The 13,561-nt window shown below is 43.1% G+C and overlaps 1 protein-coding gene across 1 annotated transcript in view; it reads left to right on the top strand.

Annotated features, from left to right (window-relative positions):
• Window positions 1-13,561, top strand: part of WRN (WRN RecQ like helicase) — a 405,773-nt gene that overhangs the window by 203,172 nt on the left and 189,040 nt on the right. The window contains exons 26-27 of the mRNA XM_033960777.1: window positions 7,845-8,019; window positions 12,588-12,769. Of these exons, the coding sequence (XP_033816668.1) occupies window positions 7,845-8,019; window positions 12,588-12,769 (357 nt within the window). The remainder of the gene's footprint in view (window positions 1-7,844; window positions 8,020-12,587; window positions 12,770-13,561) is intronic.

Raw genomic sequence — 13,561 nt, 5'->3', positions numbered from 1 at the left:
GCGAGGTCAGCTATCCCTGAGCTGCTTGGGCGCTGCTTTCTGCGCCGCGGTCCCGCCCCTCCTCTGACGTCAGAGGAGGGGCGGGAACGCGGCGCAGGAAGCAGCGCCTAAGCAGCGCAGGGATAGCTGACCTCGCGATCCTGTTGCGGCTGCTTCATAGGTGGTGCAGGAAGGTCAGTGGGGCGAGCGGTCCTTCGAGGGTGGTGGTGGTGGTGGGGACTGAACGTCAAGGCCGGGAGCATAGGTAGTGCTGCTTCATAGGTGGTGCGGGGAGGCCAGGGGGGCGAGCGGTCCTTCGGGGTGGGGCGGGTAGGCAGGCAGGCCTTCAAGGGGGGGGGGACAGGCCTTCGGGGGGGGGGTGCAGACCTTCAAGGGGGAGGGACAGGCATTCAAGGGGGGGGCAGGCAGGCCTTCAAGGGGGGACAGGTCTACAAGGGGGGACAGGTCTACAAGGGGGTGGGCAGGCCTACAAGGGGGTGGGACAGGCCTTCGGAGGGGTGCAGGTCTTCAGGGGGGGTGCAGGACTTCAGGGGGGGTGCAGGCCTTCAAGGGGGAGACAGGCCTTCAAGGGGGGGACAGGCCTTCAAGGGGGGGACAGGCAGGCAGGCCTTCAAGGGGGGGACAGGCCTACAAGGGGGGACAGGCCTTCAAGGGGGGGACAGGCCTTCAGGGGGTGCAGGCCTTCGGGGGGGTGCAGACCTTCAAGGGGGGGACAGGCCTTCAAGGGGGGGACAGGCAGGCAGGTCTTCAAGGTGGGGGGACAGGCCTACAAGGGGGAGGGACAGGCCTTCAAGGGGGGGACAGGCCTACAAGGGGGTGGGACAGGCCTTCAAGGGGAGTGCAGGCCTTCAAGGGGGGACAGGCAGACCTTTAAGGGGGGACAGGCCTTGGGGGGGACCCTGGTTTAGAAGTACACGGAGGGAAGGGGGTGTTCAAAGAGACGTGCATATGCCAAACTTTGGGGGGGGGGGGGGATGAAGAAATAATGGGTCTGAAAATAGAGGAGAGGGAGAGAAATGATGGACCATGGGATTTAGGGAGGGAAGGAACTGAAAGGGAGAGAAATTGGACACAAGGGATGATGTGGAGGAGGGATAGAGATACTGGATAGGAGGGTAATTGGGAAAAGAAAGGGAGAGATGGTGGACTCTGGGGTGGTGGGGAAGGAGGGAGAGATGCCGGATGAAAGGGTAGTTAAGAAAAGGTGGATCTGTGGAGGGAGATGAAAAAAAGGAAAGATACCAGACTTCCTGGGGAGGGAAGGGAAATGGAAAGGGAGGACAGAGTTGGCAGATGGATGGTTAGCACGCAGAAAGAGGAAAGAAGGAGACCCTGGCAAGCAAGTTATCAGAAGAAAACCAGAGCCTTGGACCAACAAGATTTGAAATATAACCAGACAACAAAAGGTAGAAAAATTAATTTTATTTTCTGTTTTGTGATTATAATATGTCAGATTTGAAATGTGTATTCTGACAGAGCTGGTGTTGGACTGCAAACGTGAGCTAGGATTTAACAGAGAGAGGAAAAGTCCTTTTTGTTTCTTTATTTTATTTACACCACAGCGCCAATGTGGTTAGGAGAAGCCAAAGGGGGTGAAAAAGCTATAAAACCCATCAGGAGTTTTGAAAAAAATCACCCAACTGGGCAGGAAAATCAAATTGAAAAACCAATTCAATAGGCTGAATCGAATCGAAATTTTTTTTCCTGAATCTGGCAGCATTAGTTTGCGCTACTGTCTTAGACTTTAGGACCTGGGATTGGGGAGAGATGGCATCCTCAGTACTTTATAATGCAAGTGAAACGAGGATTTGGTCAGACTTTTGAAGGGTCTGCAGAAAAAAAATATTGTATAGGCCGGGGACATGAAACAGCAGGAAATGGGAACTTTTCTTCCTTCTATTTTTGTGAATGGAAAGGCTGAGGATGTCAGAGAGTTCAGTTAAAATATGTGCTTTATAAGAAAATATAATAATGTGTTTTATAAAGTTTATAGCATAGCTGGCCTACCCGGTGAGGTGTTTCTAGTGGTGGTGGTGGCAGCGTGTCAATGTGTTGAGAGGAAGAGGTGGTCTGGGAAATTCTGCTGAGCAAACTCCGGGCCCATTTCCACCCCCCAGTTAGTCCACTCCACTCCACTCTACTGGTTCACACACTGAGTGGGTCTTTGGGTGTTGTGTTGGGATCTCTTCCAGTGGTTTATCAGTATCTCCTTCTGGTCCAAGGAAGGAAACTTTGTTATCCTTAGCATTGACCTACAGAATATGTTTGTAACAGCGCTGCTTGTGTGGCATTAGGCTATGTAGTGATCAAAAGAAAAAAACAGACCTTTGCACATTTTTGCACTATATGGTGGGTGTATGAGGAGATTCACATTTCCTGCACAGCTAAGTCCATGTGAAGTTACCTTGTGCTGTATTTGACATCTAGCAAGGTCTCTGTTTGAAAGGAAAGATCTAAACTTAAAAATGAAGTGGCCAGAAGTTATGGTAAAAGCAGATAGTGTAGCTAGTTTTAAGAAAGATTTGGACAAATTCCTGGAGGAAAAGTCCATAATCTGTTATTAAGACATGGGGGAAGTGTCTGCTTGCCCTGGATCGGTAGCATGGAATGTTGCTACTCTTTGGGTTTTGACCAGGTATTAGTATCCTGGATTGGCTACCATGAGAATGGGCTACTGGGCATGATGGACCATTGGTCTGACCCAGTTAGGCTATTCTTATGTTATGTTCTCATACACTACAATTGCTTGTGCATATATGAACATCAGATCCGTCAGCCCAAAGGCAGAATTAATCAAAGATTGGCTGACCAAAGACAATCTAGGCTGTCTCTTCCTAACCGAAACATGGCTCACCTCTGAGTCAGATCCAAGCATCACAGAATTCTGCCCCAAAGGATATAAACTTGAATTAGTATGTCGAGAAAACAGAAGAGGAGGAGGTCTAGCAATCATAACAAAAAACAATCTCAACATCGACGTACTAACCAAGCACTCCACCCCTTATCTAGATCTGCTAGCCTGCCAAATATCTGACAAATCACTCAATGGAAACCTGAACTGTCTTATTTGCTACATTACACCAGGTAAATGGAACACCTCAAAACAAAAACTTGAAGAATTCATCTTCCAGAACTCACTCTCCTCCACACATAACTTGATCCTCGGAGACTTAAATCTCCACTTAGAAGATCAATCATCCAAACAAACAACAGATATACTCTCATACCTCAACACTTTATCCTATCAAATTCTCAACCCAGAACCCACACACGAAAAAGGTCATCAACTCGATATAGCAGCTTATTCATCTCCAAATCAAAACGAACAAAACATCTACATCTCAAACGGGTCCTGGCACCCTACTCTATGGTCAGATCATTACAAATATTCATTCACCATCAATTGGACTCAAAATAACAACAAACCCATCCCAAAGAAATCACTCATCAAGATCAGACCGAAAATCGAACCTCACACATTCTGGAACACAGTCGACCCCGAAATCGACCCCAATAACCCCAAAGAATTCATAAACAGTTGGCGGACCCTCAGTGAATCTACACTAAACGAACTAGCTCCAATAAAAAACAAAAACAAAATAGACAGACCATCTAATAAATGGTTTGACGACGAACTTCTACAACTAAAAAGAAAATGCAGACAATTAGAAAGGACATGGAAAAAACAAAAACACAATCACATTAAAGATGAATGGAAAATCCTAATCAAACAATACAATACCAAACTGAAGGAAAAACGAAAAAACTACTACTCCAAACTCATCAGCACCGAAAAACCAGACACAAGAATACTTTTTAACATCGTAAGAAATCTCACTGATACCAAACCATTTCTCGCCACCCAAGGAAACCAAACTCCCACAGCCACCCAATTAGCGGATCATTTCAAACACAAAATCATCACAACCAGATCCACATTCAGCAACTCAAGAATCAACATAGAAGAAATACGAATCAATCCCAAAACAGATGAAGCAATCCCAGCAGACAGGATATGGACAAACTTCCCAAAGATACAATGGTCAGACTTGGACAGGCTTTACAAAAAATACAGCAAATCCTCATGTGACTTAAACAACTGTCCCTCATACTTACTAGCAACAGCTTCCACCAAATTTAAAGCTAGCCTCACACTATGGCTTCAAACAACATTAAGTGAAGGTCATTTCCCACCGGAATTAGGAGAAATCATAATTACACCTATCCTAAAAGATCCCAAAGGTCCTATAGATAATCCTGCAAACTATAGACCAATCGCTTCAATCCCACTATACATTAAAATAACAGAAGGCCTTGTCACACAAAACCTCTCCAACTACCTTGAAGACTATCACATACTACATCCATCACAATCCGGATTCAGATCCAACCATAGCACAGAAACTCTACTGGTATCACTATTAGACATTGTCCGACAACACCTCAGCAAAGGAAACAAGCTGCTTCTCATTCAACTCGATCTTTCTGCAGCATTCGACCTAGTTGACCATCACACGCTACTCCAGACATTAGACGCAATAGGAATCTCAGGTAATGTTCACAAATGGTTCCGAAGCTTCCTCAAAACACGAACATACAAAGTCAAATCAAAAGAGCACATATCCGACCCATGGTCAAACCCATGTGGAGTACCACAAGGATCACCATTATCACCCATATTATTTAACCTCTTCATAGCATCCCTAGGCATAACCCTAGACGCCCTAAACACAGTATCATTCAGCTACGCGGATGACATAACTATCCTCCTCCCCTTTAATATTCAAGACCCATTATCCACAAACCACCTGAAAATAATAATGGAAACGGTAGAAAAATGGATGTCAAGTCATAAACTAAAACTGAACTCGGAAAAAACTAAATTCCTACTACTAGAGAAGGAAAAAAACCCATCTCTCACAGAACTAGTATTAAATACAATCAAGTACCCAATGCAAAGTACACTCAAGATCCTGGGAATACAACTAGACAGAAACTGCACAATGCAGTCTCAAATCCACAAAATCATCCAAAGAGCTTTCTTCACAATACGTAACCTAAGAAAAATAAGAAAATTCTTCAACAAAGATCAATACAAGATATTAGTACAATCCCTAGTACTAAGTATTGTAGATTACTGTAACAGCTTATACCTATCATGCCCAAACTACATGATAAAACAATTACAGACAGTTCAGAACACAGCCCTCAGAATCATCTACTCACTCGGCAAATATGACCACATCACCAAAGCATACCTAGACTCACACTGGCTACCAATAAAAGCAAGATCCCAGTTCAAATTCTACTGTCTACTATACAAAGTAATACATGGAACAGCCCCCAGCTACCTAAACAACAGACTACACCGTAACCTCTCACACAGACTAAGGAGAACTCAGAGCCTATTCATTCACCCCCCTCTCAAAGGAACACGACGAAAGAAACTATACGACAGCCTTTTAGCGACACAGGCAGCAAAGATCGATACTACCATCACCAATCTACTGACCAAATCTATAGACATTAAAGTATTCCGAAAAGAAATCAAAACTCATCTCTTCAAAAAACACTTCCCATCATCATAACCTCACAAAAGTATTAGAAAATGCTCTCACAACCACCTCCATCACCACCACCAGCAACACCCTGAATCCGGACAGTATTATCTCTATTCGTCTAAACAACCTATCACTATCTACTACCTGCTATCAATTTCTCCTGGAAAAGTCCAGACTAACAATTGTAACTGGACACACTCTTGATTACATGTACTGCAATGCTACTGGAAATGTCCAGTCCTCTAACTTGTAATCCGCTTAGAACCGCAAGGCACAAGCGGAATAGAAATCACTAATGTAATGTAATGTAATGTAATGTAGGGGCCTTTGTTTTCACTTCTTATTTTAATGTATTTTTTTTCTGAGAACTTATCAGTGTTTTTTATAATGGGAACAAAAATGGAAGAGAATTAATGTGTGTGGGATGAGGGGTTAACTAATTTCTTCAGCTAAATAATTCAATCCACTTCAAACAGACATAGGAGAACTCACGCACCATTCACACACCCTCCAACCAAAAACGTCAAAAGAAAAAAACTGTTCGACAACCTCCTAGCCATTCGAGCTGCAACACTCGACCCCCAACCCTACAACCAATTGACATCGACCACATACTGCAAAACCTTCAAAAAGAAATAAAAACCCTTCTATTCAAAAAAACACATAAAACCGAACTAACACAATCAGAACTGTCCCAAGCATCACCTGCAACTACTCCATATGTACTTCTGATGTCATGACAATTCAGACATAATTTATGTTATGTTATGTTTGGAATATAAGAAAATTTTCACTGCCTGTTTCTATTCTGACCATTTATTCCGTTTCATGGTCATTACAAAAAATATTTTTTTACATGGGGGGGGGGGGGGTGTCAAAAAATGATGGGCCCCGGGTGCCACATACCCTAGGTACGCCACTGTAGGTCCATCAATCCCAGTATCCTGTTTCCAACAGTGGCCAATCCAAGTCAGAAGTATCTGGCAAGTTCCCAAGAATAAAACAGATTTTATGCTGTTTATCTTAGGAGTAAGTAATGGATTTCCCTATATCCATCTTAATAATGGCTTATTGTCTTCTATTTTAGGAAGTTATCCAAACCTTTTTTAAACCCTTCTAAGCTAACTCTTTTCACCACATTCTCTGGCAACAAATTCCAGAGTTTAATTATCGGTACACGTTGAGTGAAGAAATATTTTATCCTGTTTGTTTTAAATCTACTATTTAATAGCTACATTACATGCCCTCTAGTCCTTCTATTTTTGGAAAGAGTAATCAAGCGACTCACAACTAATTGCTCCACTCCATTCAATATTTTGTAGACATCTATCATATCTCCCTTGAGGTGTCTTTTTCTCCAGGTTGAAGAACCTTAGCCTTTCCTCATAAGGAAGTCTTCCTATTCCTTTTATCATTTTTTTGTCCTTCTCTGTACTTTTTCTAATTCCGCTATATCTTTTTTGGGATGCGGTGACCAGAATTGCACATAGTATTTGAGGTGCAGCTGCACCATGGAGTGATACAAAAGCATTATAATATTTTCATCTTTGTTTTCCATTTCTTTCCTGATAATTCCTAACATTCTGTTTGCTTTCTTAGCCACCACCGCCATACTCTGAGCTTAGGGTTTCATTGTATTCTCAACAATGACATCTAGATCCTTTTCCTGGGCAGTGACGCCTAATGTGGAACCCTGCCTCATATAGCTGTAATTTGGGTTCCTCTTTCCCACATGCATTACTTTGCACTTGCTCACGTTAAACGTCATTTGCCATTTTGATGCCCAGTCTTGCAAGGTCCTCTTGCAATTGTTCACAATCTTCTTGCAAATTAATAACTTTGAACAACTTTGAGTCATCAGCAAATTTAATTATCTCACTAGTTATTCCCATCTCTAGAACATTGATAAATATATTAAAAAGCAGGACTTCCTTGCTTTTAGGTTTCTTAAACATATTTCTTTGGGTTAGCATATTGTTGATTTTTTTTATATTTTATTTATAGTACGAGTATCATGATTTTCTGAGAGTTGATATTAATTTAATTTTTTAAATTTTGTGTGATTTCTAGTTTACTTGATTTCTTCTGCAGTTAAAATATTTGGCCTTATCTCAATGTTGATTTTTAAATATGTTTGTATAACATGTTTTGTATTCTCATTATATATGTTATTTTTGAATTATCTTAGATTTGTATAAAAAGGCAGGATAGAAATATAATGTATGAAATGAGAAAGAGGCTTTCTGATAAGTTGTTAACATGAGATGCTATTGTTATCTTTAGGTCTGGTTGGGAGTTTGAAGGCCCTACTATAATTTATTGCCCATCGAGAAAAACTTCTGAGCAAGTAACTTCTGAGCTAATGAAATTCAGCATAGCCTGTGGTACATATCATGCTGGTATGGGGATCAAAGCAAGAAGAGAAGTCCATCACAAGTTCATGAGAGATGAAATTCAGGTATGAGAGCAGTTTGCTTTCCGTCCAGGGTTCTGTGCTGAGAAGTTGTTTGGATGTTGTATATTTGGAAATGAATATGAATGGTTCATAATCCCACCTCAGAGCTAGAGATGTTTCCACAGGCAAGGTTTACCTGATTGTGATCCAAAGTTAGGGATAGGATATGGATGGGAATATTATTTTTTTATTTCCAATCCTTGCTGCACATAAAGGGGGCTATTTTGTAAAACATTTTCTGCATACAAAGCATATGTTATACATCGAAAATGACTTTTATAAAATTGTACAAGTGTACGTGTGCTTACGAATATACAGTACATGCCAACAAGAGCATGCATATTTCTACGTGATTTACATGTAGATATTCTTAGGATGTAAAGGAAATAAAAATATAAATGGGTTCATATGACTAATTTTACTTAAGATTTGGAATGATCTTCCAGAAAGTATCCAAATTGCTACTAATTTTGAACATTGTAGATGACTTTTGAAAACTTGGCTGTTTAAATTTCCTTTACTGTGAAAAGTGATGTAAATTGAGTTCTCCGAGGACAAGCAGGCATAATATTCTCATGTGGGTGACATCATCCATGAAACCTGGTATGGACACTACGAAGTGCCAGCCTTCTATGACTCAGGCATAAGCATCGACACTGAGTGCCTATGCCTGCATCCAGAGCATCTAGTGTCATGCTTCTTACAAAGACAAGAGTCTACTTCCTCTTCATCTATGCCTTGTGTATTGAGGGATACAACATGTAAGAAAGCTAAGAAGCACAAACATTCTCTGAGAACAAGTAAGCAGAATATTCTCACATATGGGTGATATCATCCACGGAACCCGATATGAATATGTACCAAAGTGTACTGTTACTTTAGCAGTACCTGTACTGTACTCACGTGTGTGACTTCCCACCTAACATCGGCTCACGGGTCCTTCAGTTCTTTGTTTTTCGTGGAACCGAGTAGCTGTGTCATAAAGGTCTCTTCAGCGCATTGAAATTTCTTTTGATTTTTTTGTCTTTCCACATTTTTCTTAAGTCTTTTTTTTTTCTTTGTGTATATTATACGTTGGTTTTAGAGTTTTTCACATATGTTTATTTTAGATGGCCATTTGGCTTATCCTTCCCCTCTTCAGATGGCATCATTGTCTTTTGTTGGTTTATTTTCTCTTTGGCTCCATAGCATTGGAGCCTTTCAATTTTGCGTTGGCTATTTTTCCTTCCATATCCAAGTTGCCTCATGGTTTCGAGCAATGTGCTCGATGTAATGGGGCCATGTCAGTCAGTGATCCGCATAACTGGTGTGTTCAGTGCCTTGATCCTGACCATCAAGGCATTTCTTATACCATCTACATTTGAAAACAGAAGAGGTCCTTTAAGACCAGAAAATTACTATATAGTGGGTAAGAAATGTATTCTAAATCATTGGCAACAGGACTCCCCACCCACCTTTTGGTATTGGCGCAATAAATTCCATCTGCTCATGGTCTGGGAATCCTTGTCAGCTCGGTTTTCTCGTCATTGGGAGTAAGCTTTTTTTTGTCCGTTCGAGCGTCATATTTGGATACTCTTTCCCCTCTGATTAAACGCCAAGTTCTCAACCGGTTGCGGAAGCCAGTGGTACCCCTGTTGCCAGTGGGTTAATGTGGGGGGATTGGGATGGGGGGTGGTAGGGGTGAGGGGTGAGGAGGCTTCCTTGTTGGGTGGGACTTGGCCGAGTCTGGGTATAAGAACCCAACTCGGACTCTACCGATCTCCATCCGTTTGGGTGGTTTGCTGTTGTTTCTGATTTTTGTATCCTGTAGCCTGAAAATGCTATTGTACTTGCTCTCTTTGTTTGGTCTTTATCGTTTAATAAACTGTTTTGGAGAAAAAAGACCAGAAAATTACAATTTACCAAATTTTTCAGTTCTATCTCGCTTTTTTTCAACATGGCCGATATTTCTGCACCTGATACATTGACCCTGGCATCAATTCCCAATTTGCTCATGGAGCACAGTCCCGGGGCCTTGCATTAGCAGGAACATGCATTGCTCCAAAGACTCCTTTAAAAAAGTTAAGAAGCACAAACATGACGCAGATAATAGACATGCATCTAAAGATGCTTTAGATCTATAGTCATCAATCAATGCCTCTGATAGGTGTGCATCCACAGCATCTTTTGAATCAACACTCCATAAGTGTCAATGCACAGTCAGTCGGTCACCTTCTCAGCATGGATAGGTTTCAATGCTGATGTCTACGTTGCTTCAGCACCCATTACAGCAGTTGCCAACGGTATGTTTGCCTATATTGATATTGGCACAATTGCTGCAGTAGCAGCTTCGATTACTGCTGCATCAGGAGCTTGCTGGTATGCTGCAGCCGCACTTGATGCCAAATACTGTCCCCACGCAACCAACCTCAGTTTATCTTGAGTATCATCCTCGACATGGGTCCAGGCATCACTTGATGACTCCTTGACGTCGAGCCTCCATGCCTTGACTGTACTCCATGTACTCATTATCCAAAGACTGTAGCATAGAGAATGACATAGGAACAAAATTTTCCCCATCCGCACAGGAACTCAATTTCCCTGTCCCATCCCCGCGAGTTTTGTTGCTGTCCCTGCCCCATTCCTATAAGCTCTGCCTTAACCACACAAGCCTCGAACACTTAAGATTTTAAAGTGTTTGAGGCTTGTGCAGTTGAGGACAGAGCTTGCAAGAATGGAGCAGGCACAGGAAAAGAATTCTCGGGGATGGGACGGGAAAATTAGTTTCTAAGGAGATGGGGAAAAATTTGTCCCTGTGTCATTCTCTAACATAGCATCCATGCATCTCCTCAATGCTCATCCACGCACTCTATATGACTTTCTCGATGTTCTCCTCAATGCTCTGCGTCTATCTATTCCTTACATCATATGGACTGCTTGGACTCTTACCTGTAATGTACAGTACATGGTAATCAGCAACCATTGCGGTTGAATATTCTGTAAAGTCAACAGAATTTGTAATATGTGTGTGGTGTCTTTGATATGAGATTTTATTTTAGAAACGGGGCTCGTTGGAAAAGGTGGCACTGATATTTAAGATAAGTTACTTCATCCATTTTTTTGAGATGAATAATATATATAGTAATAAGTACCATATTTTTTTTGCACTATAAGACTCACCTGACCATAAGACGCACCTAGGTTTAGAGGAGGAAACCAAGAAAAAAACCATTCTGAACCAAATTGTGTACTAATATATTTAATAAACTATACCAGACTCTGCACTCAGCCCCCCTCACTTCTTGCCAGGTTCTGCACCCAATCCCACACTCCTTGCCAGGCTCTGCATCCTGTCCACCCTCCCTGCCAGGCTCTGCACACTGTCCCCCCTTCCCTACCAGGCTCTGCACCCCGCCCTCTTCCCTCCTAGGCTCTGAACCCAGCCCCCTTCCCTACCAGGCTCTGCACCCAAACCCCTTCCCTGCCAGGCTCTGAACCAAGCCCACTTCCCTACCAAGCTTTGCACCCAACCTCCTTCCATCCCTGCCCTACCAGGCTTTGCAGCCAGCCCCTCTCCCTGCCAGGCTCTGTACCTCTCTCACAGCCCTGCCCTGTACCCTCTCTGGTGGTCTAGTGGTAGGTTGGGACAGGAGGGATCTGTCCCAGCTGACTAACAATTTTTTACCCCCCGGGCACCTTTTTAAATTATGATGCCTACTCTCTCCTGCTGCCAAGTGAACCCCCTCCCAGCAGTGGGAGAGATGCCCATTCTCTCACGCTGCCACACAATACTCCCCCTGACTCTGACCCCCTCCCCTGTAACTTGAATTAGATGACTGACTGAAGGGATGCCTACTTCCTCTGGCCAGCTGATCCACCTGTTCAAAATGGGCCTTCCCCTCCCCGGTGCATCTAGGGATTCACTGGGGAGGGGTCTGAGGCTCTGATTAGCCCAGGTTATATAAGGCCCCTCCCATAGGATGCATTGGGAAGGGGCCTAAAGCTCTGATTGGCCTGGATGCCTAAGGCCCCTCCTATGGAGCATCCGGGCCAGGCAGAGCCTCAGGCCCCTCCCCAGTGCATCCCAGGATGCACTGGGGTGGGTAAGGCCCATTTTGAAGAGGTGGGCCAGCTGGCCGAAGGGAGTAAGCATCCCTTCAGTCAGCCATATAATTCAAAGTACGGGGGAGAGGAGTCGGAGGCAGGGAGGGGAGGGTGTTGTGTGGCAGTCAGAGAAAATGAGCATCTCTCCCGCTGCTGAGTGTTGTGTTTGTATTTTTGCGTTTTTTCTACGCATGTGCCCATCGCTTTCACCAGCGATGGGCTCATGCAAATTTAGTGAGTCTTCGCTACTCTCTGCCAACCTCATTTACATGGATGTTTTTTGAAGAATGACTTGCTTTTTTAAATTCGATACCAGAACGGCTGCGATAGCAGCCCATCTTTGTGTAATACATAGGCCTGAATGCTTTGGTATTTTAAAATCAGTTTGCAATATATAGTTTGTGAAGCTGAAAACTTTCTGGATGTTGGCTTGTAAATGAATACATGAACAAGAATTAACATTGTGCTTTCCCGTATTTACCTCCCAGTGTGTTGTAGCTACTGTCGCATTTGGAATGGGCATTAATAAACCAGACATCCGCCAAGTCATTCATTTTGGTGCACCTAAGGAAATGGAATCCTATTATCAGGAGATTGGGAGGGCTGGACGAGATGGACTGCCTAGTTCTTGCCATGTATTGTGGACACCAGCAGATATGAATTTGAACAGGTAAAGTATTTAGTATATTCTGTGGTATGTAGAAGGGGCTTAGTCTATTTGCATTCTGGACCACAGTAGACCCCTCAATCGCCTCCATAGACCACAATGTATTCATTCACCAGTGAATTCCCTGAGCGAAACAACCTTGAACAGACTAGCCCCAGAAAAGACAAAACACAAACTCTGCAGATCTTCAGACAAATGGTTCGACACAGAACTTCTTCAACTAAAAAGACACTGCAGACAACTCGAAAGAGCATGGCAAAAAAAGAACCAAGAACCAACCAAAGTAGCTTGGAGAAACCTAATAAAACAATACAAGATCAAACTTAAAGAAAAACGAAGAGCTTATTACTCCAAACTAATAGGCACAGAATCCTTAGACACAAAGAAACTCTTCCAACTTGTGAAGAACCTCACCGACACTCAACCATTCCTAACCACTCAAGGAATCCACCCTCCAACGGCCACCCAACTAGCGGACCATTTCAAGAACAAGATCGCCAATATTAGAGCCTCCTTCAACAACTCACCAACCCTCCTAGACGAGATCATAATAAACCCTACAACAGAAGAAGCCACTGCAGCTGACAGGCACTGGTCCAACTTTACAAAGGTGCAATGGTTGGACATGAACCGACTCTACAGAAAATACAGTCGAGCGTCATGCGACCTGAATAATTGCCCCTCATATTTACTGTTAAATGCATCCCCCAAATTTAGAGCTTGCCTCTTGCAATGGATCCAAACAACTCTCACGGAAGGCCAATTCCCACAAGACCTAGGGGAAATCATAATCAC

Source organism: Geotrypetes seraphini, chromosome 1 (genome assembly GCF_902459505.1).
Source record: "Geotrypetes seraphini chromosome 1, aGeoSer1.1, whole genome shotgun sequence".
NCBI lineage: Eukaryota > Metazoa > Chordata > Amphibia > Gymnophiona > Dermophiidae > Geotrypetes > Geotrypetes seraphini.
Note: the sequence above shows the minus strand (reverse complement) of the source record. Positions and strands in the feature narration are given on the sequence as shown.